The sequence below is a fragment of the Populus nigra genome, chromosome 11 (assembly GCF_951802175.1).
Source record: "Populus nigra chromosome 11, ddPopNigr1.1, whole genome shotgun sequence".
NCBI classification, from domain to species: Eukaryota; Viridiplantae; Streptophyta; class Magnoliopsida; order Malpighiales; family Salicaceae; genus Populus; species Populus nigra.
The window spans coordinates 10,226,733-10,252,889 of NC_084862.1; the positions used below are offsets into that span (position 1 = coordinate 10,226,733).

The following is a 26,157-nucleotide window of genomic DNA, read 5'->3' on the forward strand; positions in this document are numbered from 1 at the left end:
CATATAGTGCACATTCAGGCCCTATCTTCTCCCTTTCAAGTACGCCTTTAAGCCCTCGTCTCTTTTGTAGCGTGTTTTCTAACCCTATCTTTTTTTAAGTGCACATTTGAGCCATTGTCTCTCGAGTAGTGTATTTTCTAACTCTACCTCTTTTTAGATGCGTCTTTGCACCCTCATCTCTCAAATAATGTATTTTTTTAACCCTATCTCTTTTTGAATGTTCCTTTAAGCCCTTCTCCCTCAAATAGTGTGCCTTCAAGCCCTACCTATTTTCCTTTTAAGTGATCATTTGAGCTTTCATCTCCTAGATAATACAACTTCGAGCCCTATCCTATCGGCCCTTCAAGACATCTCTAGTGAAATCTTTTTTTCCTGAGCAAGTCGCCCATTAAAATTAGACCACTTTGAAAAATCTTTATATTTTTCCACCAGGATGGGTCACCCATGATAATTTGACCATTTCAGAATCTTTAAATCCTACCAGTAGGCAGGTTCTTGGTGCAACTATACCATTTCAAAAGGTTTTTACAAACCTTATCTCCTTTTCTTTCGAGTGCACTCTCCAGCCCCTGCCCTTGGGATAATGCGTTTTCTAGCCTTATCCATTTTTCTTTGAGCGTGCTTTTGAACCCTCACTTCAAACACTTTCAAAAGAATTGATAATTTCTTGATCTGGTGAGTTCGTGATATCTCATTCTTTTTTCTACTTTACAAAACTTATTATCTAAAGTCTTTTACGAAACTTTTTGGCATAAACATTGCAAAGAGGGGCAATTGTCATAACTTATTTTTGGGTTATTCCTCAAAATCATCTTATTTCTTTTCAAAATAAATAAAAAATAATATTAAAGATTATAATAAAAATAATAGCAAGAAGGCTAGTGTTATAGCAAAAGTAAGAAAAAATCAAGCTACAATTTTAAACAAAATTAGGAGTTTAATTGTGCCTCATTTTACTTAAAAAGGAGAGATAATACATATTTAAGGTCAAATTAAATGAGTATTGGACAAATCTGCTTAAAAATTAAGCCGAAGGACTTAATTAGATTTTTAGTAGGCCAATTTGATTTAATCATGGGCCAAATTAAATTTTCATTATGTTTAAGAATTAATTTGGGTCTAATTAAAGGATTTAATTAGGTCAAATTATACTTTAAACAAGTCAAATTAATTTTATTAGGGGCTTAATTGGTGAAACATTAAGTTTGAGAGTCTAATTTGGGCTTAATTAAGAAGATTGAAATTTTAGGAGACCAAATTGAAATCAGGGGCAAAATCAAGGGTTAATTAGGGGCTAAATTGAATAAATTCATAGCCAAGGACTACTTTGCTAAAGGCGTCAAACTCTAAGGACCCAATTGGCTGAAATTAGGGATGAATTGAAGAAATTTAAAAGTTTGATGGTCAATGAAGGGTAGAATTGCATAAATCCGAGACTAAGGATCAAAGTGAAAAAGGCGCTGAAATTCAGGTTTTAAATTGAAGTTCATCAGGTGTACAATTGTACAAAATTGAAAGTTTGAAGCCAATCACCTGTGCAATTAAGAATAAATCACAAATCAAAGACTAAAGCGTAATTGGACTAAACGATGTCATTTTATTGCAACTGTTCATCTTCTTCTATAGAAAATTCGCTCGAGTGTCCTACTTCCAAAGGCATTTGACGCTTTGCTTTTCCACCAAATCGAACAAAACTTACACAAAAATGATCACCAGACATCTGACTACACACTAGTGTGGTTAGTTTTGGCCAACTAATGCCACAGAGGTGGTGGCACCACCCCAAAGCGATCAACCCGACCAACCCTTCCTCTACAACAAATCTAACAGCTCGTTATGCCTACTTTGAACCAACGGTTGATTTCCATGTCGATCCAAGGGTTAATATTTGACACAAGTGAAGACCAAATGTACCTCTTCCAACCCTTATAAATAGATGAGGATTTCATGTCCTGAAGGAGGATAAAATTGGTTCTAAAGTCGATAAAAAAACCAGCTTGCTCCTCGGTTTTTTCCTTTCCCAGTCGACAATTCTCCTTTTTCTTTCTCTCTTTGCCATTACCACCACCTCTTACATATACCAAAGACAACCACTAATAGACCAACTCTTCCCCCTCAGCACCATCGTGGTCCAACGACATAAACCATCATTACAACCACCACACGTTTCCCCTCTCCTCTACAATTTTTGGTTTCTCCCCCCTACAACCGACACCGACCATAATTTCCTCCATCGAAGCCTCCTGAGGGTTGAACATCCTCACCACTGTCGTGACCCCCAAGCTTGGTAACCTTCTCCCCTTTCTTCCCCTTTTTCTTCTTCCCCCTTGCAGGGTTGTTGCTTGCATGCAAAACGAGAATTCATTCTGCATGTAGGGGGAATAGTTAACCCCTATATGGTCCGGCTGGACCTGTTTTAGCCCAGCCTTACCGGGTCTAGCCTAGCAAAAAAAAAAAAGAAAGAAAAAAGAAAGAGAGGAGCCTAGATCTTGTGGGCCACTGTCGGCCCAGCCCAGCTGGGTCCCACCAATATATTTAATAATAATATAATATTATATATTATAAAAAAATAAAATCCAAGGGGCATTTGAAATTATTTCTGATTTTCTCACATGTTTTTCTATCAATTTTGTTTAATATTAGGTTGTATTCTTGCACTGTAAGATACAAATTTGGTATTAGAATATCTGATTTTCTCCGAAACCTTTCTTAAAAAAATTAAAATAAAAAAAATCTCAAAGATTTTAAATTAATTTTCCCTTTTCAAAAACAAAAAAAAATATTTTGTTTCCATGCATATAACCAGATTCTAAAGAGTTTTCCAAGCATATTTTCAAAAACAAAAACAAAAAAATTGCATCTTTCTAAAAAAGCAAAAAATAGATATTGTAACCAGTTTATGATTATCCATTAGGATTTGACCAAAATGTCAAAAACCATTTACCAATCATTTTGTTCATTTTTATATTAGAGTTTAGATGTAGACTTTAATATTCGGGGGGTATATAACTACATAATAGAATACACCCTTAAGTACTAAAAATATAAAGTGCAAAATAAATATGATGCTAAAATTTAGACTTTAGAACGGTTAAGATTTCACCCAATAAAGTAAAAACTTTCTCATGAAGGGAGATAAGAACTTAGACCTTAGAAAAAGACCAATAGATAGGAACTTGATCTAGAAAAATAATCAAACAGCAATGCATCATACTTTAGGTAAAGTGTACTGGGGGTGATTCCCTTTGCACAACTAGTCTCTTACTCAGACTCTCGCAGACTATAGGTTTCTAGTAACCATAATATTAGGTGCCGATTCTTAAACCTTAATCATAATTTTATGATTAAACTCAAAACCTTTTTCCTTCCTAATAACATGCCTCTTATGGAGGCACATATGGGAACCTTCTGTGTTGATCCAAGTGCTAAGATTTGACACAAATGGAGACCAAACATCCCTCTTCCAACCCCTATAAATAGATGAGGATTTCATGTTCTGAAGAAGGAGAAAATTGATTTCAAAATTGTTAAAAAAACCAGTATACTCCCTGATTTTTTCCTTCTTCAACCAATAGTTCTCTCTTTTCTTTCTCACTCTCCGCCGCTGCCACCACCTCTTACATCTACCGAAGACAACCACCAACAAACCAGCTCCTCCCCCTCAACATCGTCATGGTCCAACAACAGAAACCACCACCACAGCCACCACACATTTCCCCTCTCCTCTACAGTTTTTGATTTCTTCCCCCCACAGCCGACACCGGCCACCATTTTCTCTACCGAAGCCTTTTGAGCCACCGATCGAACATCCTTACCACTATCGCGACCCCTAAGCCAAGTAACTTTCCCCCATTTTCTTTCCCTTTTTTTTCTTCCCCCCTGTAAGGTCGTTGCCTGCATGCAAAATGAGAATTCATTCTGCATACAGGGGGAAATAATTAACCCCCCCTAAGGTCGGGCCGGACCTATTTAAGCCTAGCTTATAAGGCCGGGTTGGGTCTAGCCTAACAAAAAAGAGAGAAAAAAAGAAAAGAAAGGAGCCCAAATCTAATGGGTTGCTGGTGGCCCAACCTGTTGGGCTGCTAAACAGCCTAGTCTGGCTGGGTCCGGTCCAGTTAGCTGGGCCGACCCGGCCCATATATTTAATAATAATAATATAATATTATATATTATAAAAAATAAAACCAAAAAATTCAAAAAATAATTCAAAGGCCATTTCAAAATATTTCTGATTTTCTAGCGTGTTTTCCTACCAATTTTGTTTAATATTGGGTTGTATTTTTGCACTGCAAGATACAAATTCAGTATTAAAATACGGGGTTTTCTCTGAAACCTTTCTTAAAAAAATTAAAATTAAAAAAAATCTCAAAGTTCTTAATTAATTTCCCCTTTTCAAAAAACAAAAAAAATATTTTGTTTTCATGCATATGGCCAGATCCTAAAAAGTTTTCCAAGTATATTTTCATAAAAAAACAAAAAAAATTGTATCTTTCTCATGTTTTAAAAATAAAAAAAATAGATATCATAACCAGTTTATGATTATCCGTTGGGGTTTGACTAAAATGTCAAAAATACTTTATCAATCATTTTATTCATTTTATATTAGAGTTTAAATATAGACTTTAATAATTATGGGGTGCAAAGCTATACAATAGAGCATAGCATCGGGTATTAAAGATACACAATATAAAATAAATTTGATACTAAAATTCAGACTTTAGAATAGTTAGGATTTAACCCGATAAGATAAAGATTTCCTCATGAAGAGAGATCTTTTTTAGACCTTAGACGAAACTAACGAATAGAAACTTGACCTAAAAAAACAATCAAACAACAATACAACTTACCTTCGATAGGGTGCACTAGGGGTGATGCGTCTTCAATCTAATATATTGTTATTTCAATATTTTTTTTTATAAAAAGGATGCCATATTAAAATTTATTTTTAAAGCATTTGATTTATTTTGAATTGTTTTTTGTGATATGTTTTGTTTTAGTTTATGTAGGATTACTTTTGTTCTAAGTCGTTTTTTATAAGAATATCATGGTTTCATGAACTAGATCACAAGTTTAGCAAATTAATGTGGATTGATTGAATATGTAGCCATCTCAATATTTTTTAAAAATATCATCTTGACTTTCTTTCTTTTGAATTTTGTTCTTCCAACTTCATCGATTTACTTTTTTATTTTGTTTTTTATTTTTTTAATCGTATATTTAGGTAATTTTTTTAAGAAAATATTAAAAATTTATGATTCGAATCGTGAATTTGATGAGTTAGGCTATATAAAATCTGGATTGATTTAATATATTATTATCTCAATAATATTTTTTTAATAATTTGATTTATTTTGAATTTATTTTTCAAATTTAATCGGTTTTTTATTAGTAGATGGTGTAAAATAACTAATAGAATAGGAATTTAAAAATATCAAATCGAGATATCGAGTTATGAAACCAATTAACAAGTTTTTGTTAAACCACAGGCAGTCACTTATAAGTGCTTGGTGGCATTTCGTTGGGTGTGGTGAGAGAGAACAAGAAGAGGAGGATATAAAGGTTTTCTTTACCAACAAGAGAACAGAACAGCATTCAGAAAGCAAGAAAGCATAGAGGACAGTGAGTATGAGGGAGATCCAAGATAGCATGAGAGAAGGGCGGGTGGGGATTTCTTTGAAGAAATTGTGGTGGTTGGATCACTTTGCCTTTGTTTCTTCAGCAGAAGGCTTTACAAAGAATACGAAGAGAAAAGAGCATTTAGTTCAGATCATTTTCAGTGCCGTTTTTGCTTTCTCTTGCACTCTCCTTCAACTCGTCCTCTTCAATTGAGACTTGTATTGCAAAGAAGAAGAAGATTGTCCTTTCTCAACTGGAGATGGAACGAATTCAGGGATCAGAGGAGGTTTCTTATCTTTCTATTTTTCTGATTATGTTTCTTTCTTGTGCATTGTCATTGCAGCATCAATTTTTTTTTTGAATGGAGTAATGTGCTTGGATGAGATGTGAATTCAATTTGCAATTTACATTATGCTCAGTAAAACGCCTTAAAGTTATCAAAGCATCTATTTCCCAGGGAGACATCATGCTTGAAGTAAACAAATTTTATAGTCAATCATACAATGCAGCTTTAAGATTGAAGTAAATCTGTAAAAAAAAGAGAGGAAAAAGTATCATACAGCGAGCACCACCTATTAAACAAATAATTGTGCTGAAAACTTACTTCGTTGTTTATGTAATTCTAAAGTTTAGCTCGTGAAAACATATTTAGAAGAGATAAAACTAGAAACATGGGCACAATTTTAATCAATGTAGCTCAGAAACAAATATATTATAATAAGTCCTGAGCTTATCAATTTGAGTGAGTATAGGAAGACATTATAATACATGAAAAAAAAAAACGAAAAAGAAAAAGAAAAACATAATTTTGACATGCATATCAAACAAATATGCTAAGTTAGGGGAAGAATCGGGTAGATTGTTACTGCTCGTGGTTGTTGTTAAGAAAAATATATAGCATTGTTTTAATGACATCAAAAGATTTCCAATCCCTTCCTGGAGATGTTAAATCCGAGTATAATTAGTTGCTATTAGTCCACAAACTTGGAAATTCGTTTGATACCCTAAGGGAGTTCTAGTGGATAGCAATATATGTTTTAGGAAATATTTAAGAGATAGCTTGGACTAATTCTGCTTTACATGATATCTTATGACTATCAATTACGTAAATCTAGAAAAAAAAGTTCATTTCAAGACTAGACATAACGAGGCTGGTCTAGACATTTATTTTACACCAGATTTAAGGAAAAAAGTTTAAATTCAATTGAAAAATAGAATTAGACTGGATAGTTTTTACTCCTATCACTAAGGGGTATTTATACAGGATACGTATCAATCATTTAGGTAAGTCAACTATACAATTGAATAGGTTACAATCTAGGAGCTAAAAGTTAGGTTATAATCAGCTTACTAATTGACTGCAATCAGCTAATTAATTGACAGTTGTGTACACCTAATATATATTAACTCTCTTCCTCAAGTTGGTGTATAGATATCATATATGCCCAACTTGGATAGCAACATATGGAAGGGACCAATAGTAACAACATTAGTCATTATGTCAGCCAACAAATTCACACTCATAATATAAGTAATCTCAACTACACAAGAGTCTAGATTGTCTTTAATGCAATTCCTATCAAGTTCAATATCCTTTGTTTGTTCATGTTGAACTGGATTGTTGGTAATCTCAATAGCAATTGAGTTCTCACAAAAGAGTACCATCGGTTTTCTTAGGTTGTACCCAACTCACCCAAGAGAATTTTAAGCCAAGTTATGTAATCGCATGATGGTGGGCACAATACTCTTCTTCCGCACTAGATAGTGATACTGCATTCTTTTTTTTTTTACTCCCAAGTTAGTTACTTCCCATATGTGACACATACTTACAAGTAGAATTTTTTTTTTTCTAATTTGGATCCAGCAAAATCAGAATCAATATATCCCACAATATCAATGTGGTAATGTCAAGAGAATATAACACCTTTATTTGGAGAGGATTTTAGGTAAGCCAAGTTGTTGGGAGAACATAACACCTTTTACCTAGAGAGAATTTTAGGTAAGTCAAGATACGATTCACTGCATCCATGTGTCAGTTACTTGAACTATGCATGAATCGGCTCATAACACTAATTGCATATGATATGTTAGGTCTAGTATGAGCTAGACAAATCAACTTACCAACCACTATTTGATACCTCTTTTTATTCATTAGAACTTGATTCAAGAGAAAGCAAGACCATGGTTAATCTCAATAGGAGCATCCATAGGTTCACAAGGCGGAGTTATCAGTTTTGATTAGAAGGTCTAATATGTATTTCCATTAAGAGAGAGAGAGAGATTCTTTGCTTGGATCAAGATACTTCAATGCCTAAAACATATTTCAAAGTTTTGAAGTCCTTCATCTCAAATTCCTTGGCCAATTAGTTTTGAAGCTACTAGAATAGAGTGTGATATGCCAAGGCTTGCTTAAAACCACACTACTTCATTGGCTCAACTTGTCGAACCAAGCCCGCGATTGATTAAAACCACACTTCTTCATTGGCTCAACTTGTCGAACCAAACCCTCGGCAATTGATGTAGTCCATGTTGTTGATCTGTCAGATAATCTTTTGATCAATTATGCTACCAATTAATTGTTTCTAACTTTTCAAGGAGGAGAAACTACCTTTATAAGAACTTATCCCAAGAGAAGGGCTAGTAGTAACCTTGCAAAATCAAGCAGAATGTGAAATACCAAGATTTTGGAACTTCAAAAAAGCTATATCTACTCCAAACAACACCACATGTAGAAAAGAACTGGTGTAGAAAGGAAAAGGAAATAATTGAAGTTATTTTAAAGTATAGGAATTAAATAAAATAGTAAATAAAGTTGTAAAGGAAAGCAATAAAAACTGAAAGAAAGATAAATTTTCTATATGATCCTATTTGTATCATTACAAGATATTAGAGTTTTGCGTAATCTCTTAAATCTAATCCTATGTAGGTTGTCCATATTAGATAAAGAGTTGATATGATGAATCCTAAGACAAACTATATTCTAACTAAATCATAGCTCTTTTTTTTTGATAAACATTTGAATTCTAACCTGTTAAGTAACACTAACTAACTTTACATGTTGAGGACTCATGTTTTGCATAAGCCTAGATACTTTGGTTGATCACATAAACCTTGTTTTTGTGGTCGATTGCTTTACCCTAGTCTCCTTTGTCTCTGATCGATCATACTATTCATGATCGATTTCAACTTATTTTTCCCTATAAAAGAGTGAATAATTAGAGTTCTTACATGACTGACTCGTGGATGTTTATTTTTATTGAAAACACATACAACACCTTTTTCCATCTTGCATTCTTCACCTTCTTCTGGCATTAATCCTTGAGGAGGGTCCATATACACCTCTACTAGATCATCGTGAAGAAAGGTATTCTTCACATCAAGTTGTTGTAATGGCTAATCTATGTTAAATGCAAAAGAGAGTATGACTCTAACTGTGTTCATCTTAGCCATGGGAGTAAAAGTCTCTCTTGAGTCAAGCCTACTAGTTTGAGTGTAACCCTTAGCAACTAGTCTAGCCTTGTACCTATTAACGATCCTATATGATTTGCACTTCATCGAAAACACTCATTTACACCCTGTTGCTTTCTTTTTTGAGGTAGCTCGACCATCTCCTAAGTAGAGCTTTTCTAGAGTACCTTCATTTCCTCAACCATAGCAGACCTCCACGTAGGGTCTCCAAAACCTTCCAAAAAATCTTGAGGTATAGACATAAAGGACAATTAAAGGTCAAAAGATAAGTGAAACTTAGACAAGATAAATGAGACTTGACAAATAATGATAAGAGACAAAATCAACAAATGATGATAAGAGACAATCAGACATGGGATAAATGGCATTAGATGATTTGAAAAATCCAAATCTATCAGTCTCTTTATAGACATGAAGGGGATATATCCTTTTTTGACCTCTAATTTGTGAATATGAGTTGGCGGACCTTAAAGATACATGTTATGAATCTATAGAAGAAGGGACATGTATCTCAAGGTCAATCTTGTACGAGTCAATCGATGGTATGGTAATATCATCAATTGGAGTACTGGAGTCAAAATGAGGTGGAGGCTTGACAATTTCATTTTAGTTCCTTCTTGTACAACCCTTTTGGAACAATTGAGCGGACCTTTTATCCATACCCTCTTCAAGTTTGGATACAACTTCTTTTATAGGATCAAAAGAGATCTCCCCCTTAACCATAATAGCTTGATCCTTCCCCTCACTTGAAATCCACAGTCTCTTTTCTGCCAACCATAAATGTTCTTCTTCCTTGCTACTAATTTCTCCTGGAAGAGGAACAAAAGACACATTCCCAGAAAAATAGCATACTTTTCCATAGAACCAAATGTCCATGGAAATGTAGTATTTACCCGTAGAGGATGAAAACACTCATATCCCTTTTGGGAATTAGAGTAACCTAGAAAGACACCAAAGGGCACAAGGATTAAGCTTATCCCTATGAGAGTGAATATGAACATAACACAACCAAAAATCTTAGCACAAAGATTGAGAGTAGAAGGAATAGAGTGGAAACTTGATAACATCCTCAAAGAGGTTTAATAGTCATAATACATGCATGCATTATTTAATGAGGAAGACACAGTCATGACAAAATCAGCCAAGAAACATTTAGGAACATGCATAATAAAATATAATGTCCAAGCTACCTCTAAGAGGTGCCAGTTCATAGATTATGCTATGTCGTTCTGTTGTGGTGTGCAGGAACACTATCTAATAGAGGATGCCATGAGCCTTGAAGAAATCAATAAGAGATTGATTCACAAACTCATGACCATCGTGAGAATGAAAGGCTTGAACTTGAATATGAAATTGTGTGACAATCATTTAGTAAGATTAAGTAATAACACGGATAACATTACTTAGATTTTAGTAAATATACCCAACTTACCTTGGTGCAATCATCAATAAAAGAAATAAAACATTTATGTCCTGAAGTAAAAAGGGTAGAAAAAGACCCCAAACATCAGTATAAACACATGGAAAAGGATTTGGACTTTTATTGTAAATGACTTCAAAAGGAACACAATGATTTTTAGCATAAATGCATTGTTCACATCATAAGCTAGAAACAAGAATATCACAAAATAAATGTTCTAAGTAGGCAAATGAAGGATGACCCAAAGATTTTTCCCTGTTAGACTTCCCTTTCTTTACTTGAAGACAGTGGCTAGACTTGGAATCTAATGCTCCAACTCTCTCCTTACTAATGTGATGCAAAAGGTTTTTAAGAAAAAATAATTTTCTTTAGTTATTTTTCTTTATTTTTATTTAGTTTAGGAAATTAAATATTATGCTTAATAATTTTATTTTTCTTAGTATATTTAGGATTTTTATTGCTTTTCCTTTATTTTTAGGTTTTTTAGTTTTTTTAGGTTGGTTTTTTAGTTTTTTTAAATAATTGTAAATCTCATAGAGAAAGAGACTACTTGAAAAGAAATATTTAATGATAAAACTTCAAATTAGAAATTAGGGTTTATGGTGTGACCCTTTGTGACAAAATTTTATGTTGTTTGTTTTTGTTGTATTTCTTAAATTGTTTATGTCTGTGTCACAATGCCAATCGTCATCTTCAGGAGATTGTCCAAAAACACAGTGGGTAGAATAAAAGATTACATAACTGTTAAAATGTTTGGTAATCTGGCTAATAGAGAGAAGTTTATTAGAAAGTAAGAGCAAGTAAAATAGAAGACATGGAGAGAGTGGTGGAGAGTGTGACATTCCTGACTCCAGTAATTAGCATGGAGTCCCATTAGCAACCATAGTAGACTTGACTGGGGAAGATGTTAATGGATCAAATAAGGAAGAATTGCTAGTCATATGCCCTGAATCAGTACCCAAGTGTTATTAGTAGAAGAAATAAGAGCTAAACTAGAATTACCTCCTTGAGAAAAGATACATGGAAAGCAAAGGATTGAGATGTGTCAGCTGCCACAATCTAGGAGGACTTTTTTTTTTTAATCTCTTAGCTTGATTAAGCTTAAACTACTCTAGATAGCCATGCTTTTTCCAGCATCTCATACATCCTTTGCCGAGAAGCATGCTCCTTAGGTCGTCATTGTTTTTTTTAGTAATATAACCCTTCTTCATCCCACTAGCAACACATATTTCCAGAATTTTAGACAAACATGATAATTCATACCATCCAGTTTAATATGGATTTGAGAGAAATTCTCTTGAATAATCATGGCAGACAACATCTTGCTGTTCGAATTTACAAGGGCCTTGTCACTGTTGGACATATTTGCTTGCTTGTCAAACATAGAAGACTAGGGTTGATTGAAGTGGCTCTAAGGAAAAAACAGCTAGAGAGTGTCAACAATGGCTGCTGGTTAAAAATGAAGATTCATACAAATTCTCTTCAAGGAATCGAGTTAGGACCTTTAATCTAAAAAACTGATACCAAATTGAAGAATAGAATTAGGTTGGATAGTTTTTATTCAGATCATTAAGGGTTATTTATATAGGATACATATTAATCATTTAGGTAAGTAAACTATACAATTGAATAAACTACAATCTAGGAGCTGAAAGTTAGGCTAAAAATCAGCTAACTAATTGACAGTTATATACACCTAATGTATTTTAACTAATTGTGCTGCAAGTTCTTTTCATCAAAGTTCTAACTTTGTAAGAATTTCTTCTTAGGATTAATGGCAAGGTGAAAGATAACTTATTTGTTGAGGCCAAAACTAGATGCAAAAATGAGTTTGCTAATCATCTCACATTTTTATGATATAACTAGGCTCACTGTCCTATTTGCCCACATGTTTTGGCAAGCTTGCACATTGTTGTCAAAATTGCGAGTTGACTTGTAAAATCAGTAAAACCAAACTGAGTTTACAAGTTTATAGGAAGAATAAGATGAGTGATTTTCTTGGTTTTGTATGAGTAACTGGTCGACTGGTTCTGGGTTTTCCAGAAACCGGTTTACTGGTTACCCTGCTATTTATAGTTTTCTATATATTTTAAGGTGCTTGAATTTTTCTATTGTTTATTTCACTTTTGTTTTAATTGTGTTATACTGTTATTTACTATTTGGTTGTAATTGTCAATATATAATTAGTTAAAAAAATTTACTTCCTAGTTTTACGATTTTATGTTTACTGTGTCATGTCAAAAAAATGTTTTTGACAACCTTGAGCTTGCATGTACATGCCCTCACTTGTGCAAATGCACAAACACGTGTATATTTATGATTCAAGTACAATAACCTTTTCCCCCTGTTAAATACGGACATTACAGTTTTTATTGCTAATAATCTTTAGAAATCGTTGCACTTAGACATTTCTGACATGAGGTTGTATGTTGCTAGGTATTTCTTCAAATGAATAGTTGGCACGGTTGTATGATCTGTTCAAGATGATCAAAAGGAGCAAGGTTACTGTTGTTTACCCATTTTTAGTGATGTTAATTTTGTTTGATATGCTTTTTTTGGGGAAATTCCTCAACAAAAAGATATCTGTTTTCCACAGGCTATAAGTGCATCCATTCTGTTTGTTACTTTGTTTGTATTTTACTTTCAGAGGTTAATAAATTTGTAATCACATGATGTTTCTTTTCAGAAATCATGTTATTACTTCCAGTTTTCATCTAGATTTTCATGTATGAGGTGTTGCAATTTTTGTGAATTGGTGATGAAGATTTCTATTGAACAAGGTGGCTTAAATTACTGAGTAGAGTAGTTCCTGTCTTGAAAATTTCCATACTTTTCCTGCTTGTATGTGGTTATGCACACATTTTCTTCCCCAATATAGCTTTTGGAACATGTGTTTTGTCATTTTCATTATCCATACTCTTAAGCTCCATTTATAGCTTGGAGTTGGAGCCTAGGAAGGGGAAATATCTAAAATGAAGCTCAGAATAAAAAATAAAGATTGAGTGAGAATTTTACCTTTTTTTCCATAACCATGGGGGTATAGTTTTGACTGCTAGGATACTAACTTGAGCACCTCTACTGCCACCACCACCACCACCGTACAGCTGCCATCAGTGGGCGCCATCCTACCATCACCACTTCCACATCCTTCCCTGTCTGAAATCCCACAACCAGCATGCACACCGTCCCCCCCCCACACTTTATCAGCAATCCAAGTTGTATATCAAATGCAGTGATGGCCTTCATTAATTATTCTCATCAGCCCCATTCTGCCTCCTGCTTCTGTTTTCACATCTCCACTCCCTTTTTTTTCATTCCAGTTAAAATAGGCCATTAAAATTTTGAGTGAGTCGTGCATTCTGTTTTACTATCCATGATATATATGAGCTTTTATCATTTAGCATTTAGTTTGTCCCCATGCTCCATATGGTTCATACTTACGGTGTGCTTTTTTTTTCAGATATTAAAACCATGGAAGCAGAGGTTCATGCTTTAGAGGAGCTTTCAAAGCAGCTATTTTTGGAAATATATGAGCTTCACCAAGCTAAGATTTATTTCTAGTATATGCTCTTTGACTCTAGGAAATCCACTTCATTCTCAATTTTTTACTAGCTCATGGATAAAATATTTTTTATTTAATATGTGGGATAATTATGAGCTGGAGTTACAAAGGTCATCAGGAGAGTACATTAAATGACATGCTGATGTCTAACAGGTCAAGCAGTGGCTTTTAGATATCTTGATTGAGCTATTTGAATGAGGATGTTCTGTTTCTTTGATGTTTTTTTGGGCCTGATTTTGGAGATAGGAAAAAATAGTGCATTACGTTCAGAGAAAGGAGTTTGGTCAGTTGAAGAGGGAGATTTTATGTGTCTTGATGCAGGGGTATTTATATGACTTGGTGGATGTGTTAACTATTTCCATTTTTTTCTTAAAAACAGAAAAACAAATATTCTATAATGTTTTGTTTCCCCTCATTCTGAACAACCAGCTCTTATATCTTCTGCTTTCTTAACTTTGCAGGAGGCAGCTGCTTTTTCTCAAACTTGGAGGGGTCACATGCAGTATTTACTTGGCTATGCATGCTCTGTCTATTATGTGTACAAAATGATTAAAGTATGGTTAAGACATTCTTTGATAGAAGAATGAGGATCTTTTGGATGCCTTTTGTGTGCAAACTGATTTTGCAAAATTTGTTTAATGTGAGTTTCAGTTTCTATCTTGTTTGTCTCTTAGAATAAATTCCACATGCATGGTTAATAAAATGCTGTCTCTCATTAATACTCAAGTTTTTGAGGGCTATGTGTGGGTGCTGGGGGTTTGAAGATAAATGTGATCTCAAGTTCCATTAGAATTGTCTTAGGTATGTGTGTTAATTTCTAGGTTTGATTTTTATTTAGGGGTTGATTTCCTAGAAAAGATATTTGTTAGAGAACTACATATAAATTTTTGATTGGGAGGATTTGCCCTGGGAGCTTAGCAAAACCTTCTTACCTCTTAGTGCTTGAGCTAGACCCAAAAGCGTAACTCTAATTAGGTTTTCTTAACCAGTACAACGTTTTGGACACTTGTAAAAAGATTTGTCTTCGGACATTCTCTAAGATTTGTCTTCCTTGTGAAAAATGCCTCCATGTGCTGTTAAATTGAATTTCATGCTTACCAACAAAATTCTGATGGCTTTGATGTTCATTGCAGAGTGCTGGAATTATTGACACTTTCATTATTGCCAATTTTGTTTCCACTTCTGCTTTTTTCAGAATCCAAGTATCAAATGATAGTCAGACATCAAATATGAATTATGTTTTTTTTTTTTTACTCAATTCTTCCTTTGGTTGACATCTGATTAGTTTGAGTTATCTCTTTCATACTCTTGAATCCATCAAATTTTTATTTTTATGCAATTATTAATTATTGTTCGGAATTATCCGCCAAATCTTGCACCCATTTATTGAAGGATATCGGTCATGCAAACTTTTGATGTTATGGACACATTGTTCAAGAAGTACTTTATGGAGATCTTATTTTGAATTGTGTTTTGATCTTTTTGAGTTGAGTGAATTCCAATGATGGGTTTGGTGTGCTGAGTCCGTAATCATTTACTGGATTTATGGGTTAGGAACTAATCAACATCCTGCAATAATGTCATTACATTTACAATATTAGCAACCGGCATCAGCTTTAGGGAGTTGCTTTTCTGGATGTTCTACTTTTTCTCATTTGAGATGGATTATTTATGCTCTCTGTGGTACCGATGAGAGATTAGTGGAAGTCTGTCACTTAACGTGAAAACTAAGTTTTCCTTCCTTTAACTGAAGAAAACAATACTAAGTTTTACCTCCTTTAACCGAAGGAAACAATGATCTACCCTTAAACTAGAAACCTCCATTTTAGTGTACGCAATAATTTTGTTTGTAATTCCTTCAACTGTTTTCAATTTCAAAAGTCTGTTGAATCTGATGCAATAATTTTTTCTATTGGCAATGAATGAACTATTTTAGGTGTCCGTTAATATACTTTTCATTTTCTAATTTCAATGCAAGGCATGAATAAAGCAAGGTGACTGAATACTCTATTTGCTTGGTGCAGTCTCTGCAGAGTGTTATTTTCAAGGAGGTAATTTACTGCCCCTCAATGATTCCTTCTATTGACATGCTCAACTTTGTAATTCAATGCATGGTTTCAAATCAGAAAATCATTCATTACTATCATTTTTATGTGATTCTTATATAATACTGTTTTTTACAGGCTGGTTCAGTTGATCCTGTGACAAGGACTATCAGCATATTTTTACAGTTCTTTGATATAGGAATTAATGCCGCATTATTATCACAGGTTAGTTATGAATGTTACTTGTAATAGTAAATAAATGATTACTTGCATGTTAATTTCATTATTCAAGATCCTAGCATGTAACCTGCCACCTTTTGTAATGTTAATAGTTTATCATTGCATTTATTCATGTTTGTAGGATCTCTTCTCCTGTCACTAAACTTAATAAATATAGTTAGTTTAGTCAAATTCTAACTAGACAGAACCACAAAGTTGATCTATCAACAGTTGGGTCTGTTGTGGCTGTGATGCATTGCCAAAAAGGTCTTCAGTTTTATGGTAGGGTGTTAGGCACTTAAAACATGTTTTTCTATTGGAATTAACTGAAGCGAGAATGATAAGGTGAACTTGCAGGTTGTTGACAAAGTGTGGCAATACGAAGACAGTAATTTAAAGTAAATTGCTTGGTTTTAAAATGATGAGAATTGGTTTGATTGTTTTCCCAGTATACCTCCTCACAAAATTCAAAGATTATTGGTGCCTTCCACATATAAACTGTTTGCTCGCAGTGGATGCTTTAGATTATTTTAGAAAAAGCCATATTCATGTGACGTGAATACTGCTTGACCCTCAACTAAAGTTAATTATGTGACTACTTGCATGTGTAAAATTACTCTGATTTTCATACTCTATTTACAAGAATTGTATTTTTTGCATGCAGTCTTTAGAGTTTCTTTTTAAACATAATTGTGTCAAAAGAATTGCATGGCTGAAGCTGCTGTCTTACATAAATTTATGGTGTGCAGTACATTTCCCTGTTATTCATTGGAATCTTGTTCGTTATATCAGTTCAATGATTTTTAACAAATCTTATGAAGTATATTTTACTTTCAATTTCCTTTTTGTAATTTGTATATTAGAGATTCTTCTTTTCTTATTTGCTAGTCATGACTTAATTTTAATAGGACATAAACTCTTTGAAGAGAGAAATCTACAAGGTGCACCTGTCTTTTGTTTTTTCTTTTTCTTGGTTTATTATCTAATAAGTAAAAAATATCGGACAACAAGGAATCTCTGAAAGAGGGACAAATTTGAGTCATGTTGGATTACTTAAGTGTGTTTGGCATTGCGGCCAAAACACCGTTTGCCAAAAATTTGACTTTTTTTTGCTTAAAATTATTATTATTATTTTTATGTTTAAGTTTTTGGATTATTTTGATGTGCTGATGTCAAAAATGAATTTTTTAAAAATGAAAAAACATTATCTTGATGTATTTTCGAGCGAAAAACACTTTAAAAAGCAACTGCTATTACAATGCCAAACATGCTCTAATCTATGAATGACTTTAATTAGTCCAGCTGAGTGCTGAATTCATATGACAAAATGCTTTCCAAACTCTATGAGAGTTGATAATATAATGATTAGCAACTAGACTGGTTGTCCTCACCTGAACAATAGATGCACTAGCCTAAAATAGCAGTCTTTTGACATGACTGCTACAGATGCATGCCTGGAGGTGTTCTCAACTAACTTATAGTAAAAATCTTTTGAAGCTGATGGTTTTATAGATTGGAAGTGAGAAGTAAGAAGCTTACCTTAACAACGTATAGTGTTTGGCAATATGCAGTGCTTCTTTGCGGTTTCTAGAGTTGGGAGTGGATCTTCAAGCAATGCTGTACTTTTCCTGTCTGAAATCATGGGAATGTACTTTGTTTCTTCTAAACTACTGATAATAAAAGGCTTAGCAACTGAGTACAGGTATGGTAGTTTTTGATGCAAGGTCAGATTACTGATTCTGCACATGAATTTTTGTCAACAATCTATTTGTATTTTCTATCCATGTTTCTGCAATTGCTTTGAACATGCTATTAATTTTTAGCTTTCTAGTGGACGCCTTTCTGTAGAACCAGAAATTGTTTCAATCCCTATTGTCAGAATGAAAAGATAACTTAATCAGCGTGGGAAAGTTGTAGAAATTGCAGTTGCATCACGTCGCAATTTCCCCGCAGTTGGAAGAAGAATATTTGCAGTGCATGATCTGTTGTTTAACAGCATGCTTGTCTTCAGCATTTTTTCCTCTTCTGCGTATTTGTGAAGGAAACTGTTGAGCATCTTTTCAAATCAATTTGATAACCCAATTTCCTGAATACTGAAATGTCCTTAGTTTATCCCAAATATGTCTTAAATGTTGTTGCTGAAATTGTCTTGCATTGCTAAAATATGCTATCTTGAAATCCCCATTTATTTTTTATTGGCTCAGTTCAACTAGGGGATAACATCTGTTTCCGAAGCTTCTGGGAAGTCCTCATGTTGAACATTTCATTTTTAGAAGAAAGAGGGAAAACAAAAACTGTTACTGAAATAAGACCACATGCACTCAATACTGGATTATTTATTGTCAGACATAAGTACAAAAATGGTGTTACCAGGCTAGAATGTCAATTGTTTTTGCAAGGTGATGATTCCTGACCCTGCTAGGCAAGTTTTTCCAGTATTTCAGACAGCAAATTCTTAATAGATGTGTAGATCTTTTGTTCATTCTCTTGAAAATATAAGTATTGTTTTCTGGTTAATTAACTTGCACAATATCGATGTGTAAGTAGATTTGTTTGTTTTCAGTTTACCACAAATTTCGTACTATGAATTGTTATGCTCTGCATGTAACCACACAATCTTTGACTTTGTTTGGAATTGGATGATCGAATCCTCTTAGTTTCTGAAAATTTACCAAACCAATCTTCTTTCTTAATAAATGCAAAGCTAAAAGATTACAAGAATGCAGATTAATTTGTGGCTACTTGTTATTTATTCTTTGCTTAACTGGGCTGCTTTCAACGTATTTTTGATTTTTTTGAACTGTTATCCCTTGGCAGGATAATCATAACGGAAGTCTAGGTGGAGAAATTCAGTTTGACTTCTATCACTGGTGTTTTGATGCAATCTTTGTAGCAAGTTCTTTCCTTTCACTGCTTTTGCTTTCTGCACATTATAAGTCTTGCCAGTCTCATAAACACCCAATCGATTGATGTATACTTTGTGCAAGTATGTGCTAATTCAATCATTTCTTTTATCCCGCGTTATTCGTCTCATCAAGCTGATTAAAACCCAACTGTTTATTGTTGGAGTTTTTAAGAAACTACAAATTTGACAGTCAAGACATTTATGAGGCTACGGACTTCAAGTAGTGTCATGATCATTTATGCATAACATATGCTTGGTGCCATTGGATTTATGTAGTAGACTTGCAATGAGAAGAGTTTGAAAAATGCCATAATGCATGGGTCAAATCAATTGTTTTCTGTCATCTCATGTTTAAAGGAAGAGAGTGTTGTCTCTCTTCCTTTCCCATCACTAGTCCTTACCTAGCATCACCTGAAAGCTCCTATTGTTGGTTGAAACCCTCCTATGGTTCTTGCTTATACAGTAATCTCGTCATCATTGTGGATCATTAATTATCATGCAAGTACTCTATCAGCAGACCACTTATTTTGCTGTTGTGCGTCTTTCATGCAGGAAGCATACTTGTAAGATGATTACTACAATCCAAAACTAGGTACCTGCTACCTAAGGCTCCTTTTCATTTAAACCAATTGGCACGCCTTTTCTTATTTATACTGTTCTAATAAAAAGTAGCTTATGAATAACATATAACTGCTATCTGACTGCTAACTGCCTAGGATTCGCTCCAGCTTTATCATGAGCACACTAGCTTTCAGTATCTCATGTATTCCTGAGGATTACAAAAATGACCTAAGCTAAAACAAACTTGAGGAACAAAGGTGAGCTCTGTTTTGAAATTTGTTTCAATTTTCTGATAATGTGAGTTGTGCTGGAATTAGTGAATGGATTTGGATAGGATAATGGTGAAACAAGTCAAACTGAATTCAGATGCCCATTGCTATGTGAATATTTTACTGTGTTGCTGATTTTATCATCACAAATGGGATATTTAGCCATACCATTGGTTATTCACCATGTCAAAGGTTAGATCAGTTATCTACCTGATTTTAAATCACACTCCGACCATTTTCTTGGTTTCATTCCCACCATGCTAACCAAGAGAGATTAGTAATAGTTTTAGAATCTCGATGTGTGGGACCTACAGCCCCAAAATGCAAGACGAGGCAAAACCGTGCTTTGATTATTTTTGGAGGATATCTGTTTCCGACAGAAAGGCCATTACAGTGTCAGAAACAAAGGTCCATAGTGGGATGATATCTTGACTTGTAGACCTCAGCAGTTTGCATGAAGTGGCTCTAAAGGTTTCTTCTGTTCGATCTTCAATGACACCTAGAGATGAGTCATAGTAAATTGATGCAGTGGTGACTGGCATGCAGGATTCTACAGTAAACTTTGGGTTCTGTAATATGGCAGTTTGGTATGTCAAGATGACATCGGCTGCTAGATATTATACGGGTAGCGGTTTACTCTGGCAGATTCCACCTTGATGCTTTATTGCTGAAGGGCATAAAAGCCAAGGATGTCTCTTGGATTCTGCATTAGCAATGCACCACAACTTGTGTAATTAGAATTAGAAATAGAAAAGGTGAGTATGAATGCATTAAAAGAAAGGCGACGATCACCAATGGAGTGGTACCTCTATTATTCACCAATTTCGGTTTCCTCTTCCAATCGTAATTAGTTGATGCAATTTTCCTTTTTCTTTTCTTAACAATTATTTCTGGGGTGATTGCGAAATGTTCAGGCTGTGTAGTCAAATTGCATTCCATTGATGCCTTTTGGAGAGATGCTCAGATTGCTTTAATATGTAGATCTTTTGAAATGCTTGACCATCTTTCCTATGTTCACTGCATCTTGCCTCGTTACAGACATTTATGTTGTTTTCCAACTCCAAGAAGACTAGGAGAGTGACGGTTTACAGGTTGTTGCAGGTTAAAAATATTGGAAGACATTCGAGACAGATTTTCTTACAAGGTCAACACCAGCAGCTCTGTACCCCTGTAGAGGGTTTTGGAAAAATACACGTGTAATGCTAGTCAACTTTGTGAAGGATGGTGCTGATGTAAGGTCTGATTATTATTATGATTTTTTTTAAAAAAAACTTGTGGCTGAACAATAGGGGTCACTGCCAATCTTTGAGCCACTGTGTTTGCCTTTTTAACTGGAAGAAACTGTATCTCATATTTTTTTTATTTAAAAATATATTAAAATAATATTTTTTATTTTTTAAAATTTATTTTTAATATGATAAAATTAAAACGATGTAAAATATAAAAAAAACTATTTTTTTTAAATTAAATTTTAATAAAAAAATATATTCAATTATGGCATTTAACTTAAAGCTGTGTTTCGGCAAGTGATGTAAATTATGGTTTTTTAAATTTTAAATTTTTTTTAATATTAATTTTTTTTATATTTTTATATCGTTTTTATATATGTTAAAAAAATTATTTTAATATATTTTTAAATAAAAAATATTTTAAACTATAATAGCCATTATAATTCCACAGACTCACGGCTCTAACAAAGGACCGTTGGCAGAGGGCATTCCACCGCACTCAGTTTCTTGCCACTTAACAACTTAGGCCAGCCAGCAAAAACTGAATTGACAGAAGTAGCTAAAACCAAAATAAATGAGGGACTCTGTCACGGCATCTGATACCTCCTTTGAAAAAGGCTGGTACGTAAAGCAAATGAGGATCTAAAGGGTGGTGGTGTCATCAGATCAGATTTGGCAGTGGAGTTTTACGCAGAGATAGCCACCCACCACCACCCCAATCATTATCTTCTGAGAGGGAGGGTGGACCTTCCTCAACCCTAAAAACATGAAATGCGGGACATATTTGAACTTTGACTTTCCTCAAACAGTTTCAGGCAAACATTTTATGGATCGTTGAACCTCTAAGATATCACTGTCCTACTGAAAGGACCTTGCTCTGGTGAGGGAAAGAGTCGCAAAAGAAACAAGCCTCAAGATTAGATTGTGCATAAATGCATTAAAAATTATGAAGAGCACCAGAACTTCCAAGGTTAGCAGACCTGCATCGCTTCCTCCCGTAAAAATAAACCGATTCCCATCTAAAATGGAAAGAATCATACTGTACTTTGTGCATATTTGTCAAAGCAGTTAAGCCATGTCCATGCTCCCATGGAACATTAGTGAGTCAAAATCAAGAAGCCTCACCCGTTGTGTATTTCTAATCTCTAAGCAAATAACCAAGGAACCAGATAGTGAGGTTTAAGCTACACTCTGCTTTACTTAGAGACCAGACAGGAAGCATCATGTCCAAAGCCAATCATCTAGATTTGTAATAAAACAATGCCTTAAACCTCTACCAGGCAAGAAAGAGGGTGTTCAGATCCTAATGAGGTTTTCCCAGATCTTAAGTTTCAAGTAATTTCTCCCCGGAGGCTGGAACGGCATGAGCTTCAAAACCTGAAATTTAGCGTAGGGCATCGGAAGAGCATGGCCACAAATGCAAAGCATGAAACAACCATAAGGATTACTGCTACATTATAAATGAATAGAGAAAATTACTAAAACTAAGAGAATCAACTGTGAGAATTAACAAAATTCAGAGCACATCAAAAAAATATCCACAGAAATGAGCATAATGAGATCTAGACCATATCATATGACTTTCAATGTCAATGTATGGTCATTTATGATCATCTGAATACCTTTAACAACTCAAATACAGGAATGTTACAAATACATAATTATGGGCTTACAATCACATGGTATCACGTGTCCAGGTTTTAGTCTTGAAGAGCAGCCACTTCAAATAAAAAAATTCTGAAGCATAGGACTGCCTTCAAATTCTTCCTCTCAAGGTCCTGCTTTAATGGAATCACAACAGGATAACGACCATCTTCTATGTTCCATGAAATCAATATGCATCAAGATAGAAATAAAATACAGGTTAACATCATAAAGTTCGCGATGAAAATGATAATGACAAAACAAGTGTCACCTTCCCAATCAATTTAACATTTGGTTTTGTCCGTAAGTCAAAGGTTTTGCACCAAGGATAGGAATGAAGCAGAGCATTAACATCCCATTACAGCACAGTTTGCCACAAAAGCACCCGCTCGCTCCTTGACAGCAAGAACATTCCATTCTGGTCTGTCTGTGCTTCTGTCCTGAGGATCCCAAGTATGTAGCACAATAACTTCACCTTGAGGACCTCTATGCCCTCCAATCACCAATAAGCAGGTACCGCATGCTTTAAATGCTAATCCCCAGCCATTAGAAGAGTCAGCCCTAACTGGCAACCTCTTCACAACACTCCACGAATTATTAGTTTTGTTGTAGCTCTTTACCTCATTGGTTGCTTGATCAGCGGAATAAAGTTGATTATTTACAACAGCGACCAGTGGAGGAGAACGCATGGCAGGATGACCTGCACTGGGAAGAGGGTACATGTTCTCTATCCTCCTCCATGTCCTTGTCTCAATGTTATACTCTTCACCACAACTTAAACAATCAGTTTGGCTTGACATGCCTCCGATGACATAGAACTTCCCATCCATAAAAAAGCCAGAACACAGTTTCCTGGGCAAGTTCATATCTGGCAAAGTTACCCAAGTACCCAGTTCAGAGTTATAAAGCTCAGCAGATCTCATAATACATCCGTTCTTGTCGCTTCCTCCAGCAACAATAGCAATTTCCCCGAGGCTGCTTGAACCAAACAAACAACGGGGTAAGTTCATTGGAGGGCATCTGGACCAGTCATGGGTAAGCAAGCTATACATCCAAACAGCAAATCCTAACAACTCACGCCCAAAAACAAGTAGCTGAGTTCCTACTGCAAGAGACTCCTTATCGGCATAAGTGAAGCATTCGTCGCAAGGCATCCTGGGTAATCGCATCCATCTCTGCCTTGCAGGATCAAAAGCTTCCCAAGGCATCAAAATACAAGCTAAATAAATCCAGTGTTCAGTAACACCAAGATGCCGCCTCACTTTATATAAACACCCACTTTCAATCAGTGCTTTGAATTTCTTATTCAGACAAGCAAAATTGGGGTAATCCGATCTGCAACTCCATGCCAAAATATCTATTGCAGCGTCATCATAAAGACCAGGCAAGAGACTGTCTTCGGATGCTTGCCCATCACGATTCTCTCCCGTATCCATAGGTTCATAATCAGAATTCAAACTCTCTCTTTCCAACAAACCAATTCCAACATTTTCCGAATGGTTATTATTTCTCTCTGAGAGAATATAAGCCAGTAAATGCAAATTCTTCTGGAAAAGTCCCAAGTCTTGCTCTACGTTCACGGGAGACTGCAAAATGACGCAATTTTGCAAACCAACCATAACAGATGAATCACAATCTGCCCTTTCCACCTTCACCTTTGGTTCCTTGATAACATCTCTAAAAACCATTCTTCTTTTTCTTTTCTTTTTTTGAAAAGAGAGAGAGAGAGAGAGAACTGGGTTGGTTTTCCTTCTGCAACACCAATCAATTAAAGCAGATAAAAAAGAAAAAAAACAATAAACTGTCAAAACAAGTTGTTAATTAATTAACATAAATTGCAACTAAGTAATAACATCAACTTCATGTGGCAACAGATTGGACATGGACAAAAAGAAACATCAAATCTAACATGCGATAAATCGAGATGCAAGGACAAGAAGAACCCAGAAAGGATACAGATCCAATCATGCAATGAAGTCAAAGGCATCAATCCTTAACCAAAATATAAATTCACCATCGAATCAAACCAGTACAAATTTCATTTCAATAAAGAAAAAAAAGGAAGTCTCTTTGCTTGTGGGTCTCACCTTGAATGGCTGAATTCTCTCTCTCACGCAGAGATAAAACTGGAGCCGATCAGATCAGTTTAAAGAAGCAGTAGTTTCTCTCTCCCTGAAAAGCTCAAATCTTCAGATTTTCTTTTTCCTCTTTAAAGTAAAGCAGCTATATCTTTCTCTATCTTCTATTCATCCATGGTTTTGGTTTTGGTTCTGGTTTTGGTTTTTGTTTATGATGGTAAAACATGAAAAAGATTAGTATTGTTCTTTAATGTTTCTCTCTCTAGAGAGGGAGAGGGAGAGGCTTGAGGAATTCTGATGGTGGAATCGATCCATCCATTGATGTTATTAATTAATTAGTTTTTCATTAATAAAAATAATAAAAAGCAGAGCAAAGCAAAGGTTGTTGTTGCGTTGTTGGTTTTTTGTTTTAATTTTTAACGTTTTGTTTTTCATGTTTCACTGCCTTTGTAACTTGCTCTCCTCAGTTTCTTTCTCTCTTTCTCTCTCTCTTTTCATCTTTGACCGAAGAGGCGAGGAGGGAGGGAAGGAAGGAAGCATGCGTCGAGGGAGAGTGCTTCTTCTCATCTTCCCTCTTATTTTGCTTCCTTCGTCGTAGTGATGTGCACGTGCTCCTTCTCATCTGCCCTTTCTTTCTATAAATAATATATATAATGAAAGTTTGATGTTGGAAAGTGATCGTAGTTGTTTTTTAAAATATTTTTTATTTAAAAGAATATTTTTTTTATTTTTAAAAAATTATTTTTAATATTATTGTATCAAAATGATTCAAAAATACCAAGAAAATATTAATTTAAAATAAATAAAAAAAATTTAAATTTTTTAAAAATGATTTTGAAACGTAAAAACAAACAGGGTCTCAATACATTATTCCGCCTTAATATATTATTCCTTCTTCTTTTTCTATTACTAAAATTGCATTTATCATTACTTATGAAAAGTAGTTTTACATAACATTTAAAATTGTTTCTATCTAAATATATTTATCTTTTTTTTAGTTATATTTTAAGTTTAATTTCAATAATTTATAAAAATCATATCAGAAAAAACATAAATTTTCCTTATTTTTCATATTCGTAGTAGAGGATTGAATTTCAAATACTATCACATTAGTAACTTGTGTCTTGTGGTTTATCTTTCA

General features: G+C 34.4%; 2 protein-coding genes across 39 annotated transcripts; one reads left to right on the top strand and one right to left on the bottom strand.

Annotated features, from left to right (window-relative positions):
- The first annotated feature begins 5,438 nt into the window (after positions 1 to 5,438).
- LOC133668731 (GPCR-type G protein 2-like) lies at positions 5,439 to 21,323 on the top strand. Of its 38 annotated transcripts, none has more exons than XR_009833783.1 (11): positions 5,439 to 5,902; positions 12,941 to 13,005; positions 13,965 to 14,706; positions 16,045 to 16,117; positions 16,250 to 16,336; positions 17,902 to 18,032; positions 18,535 to 18,729; positions 19,148 to 19,219; positions 19,788 to 19,827; positions 19,952 to 20,053; positions 21,167 to 21,323. XR_009833783.1 is itself a non-coding variant. In XM_062088699.1 (11 exons), the coding sequence occupies exons 3-8, from the start codon at positions 14,261 to 14,263 to the stop codon at positions 19,167 to 19,169; spliced, it is 489 nt and encodes a 162-aa protein (XP_061944683.1). In that variant the 5' UTR covers positions 5,445 to 5,902; positions 12,941 to 13,005; positions 13,965 to 14,260; the 3' UTR covers positions 19,170 to 19,182; positions 19,788 to 19,827; positions 19,952 to 20,053; positions 21,167 to 21,323. The 38 variants fall into 38 exon arrangements, 31 of the variants coding, with proteins under 31 accessions (XP_061944695.1, XP_061944696.1, XP_061944668.1 ...); XR_009833782.1 differs by having other exon boundaries at positions 13,965 to 14,064; positions 14,528 to 14,620; positions 19,148 to 19,827; XR_009833784.1 differs by having other exon boundaries at positions 5,440 to 5,902; positions 19,148 to 19,200.
- Positions 21,324 to 22,841: 1,518 nt separating this feature from the next.
- On the bottom strand, positions 22,842 to 25,562 carry LOC133668447 (F-box/kelch-repeat protein At5g60570-like). Its single transcript, XM_062088303.1, has 2 exons — positions 25,026 to 25,562; positions 22,842 to 24,690 (listed from the first exon to the last, which is right to left on the bottom strand). The coding sequence occupies exon 2, from the start codon at positions 24,624 to 24,626 to the stop codon at positions 23,286 to 23,288; it is 1,341 nt and encodes a 446-aa protein (XP_061944287.1). The 5' UTR covers positions 24,627 to 24,690; positions 25,026 to 25,562; the 3' UTR covers positions 22,842 to 23,285.
- Between the last annotated feature and the right edge of the window lie 595 nt (positions 25,563 to 26,157).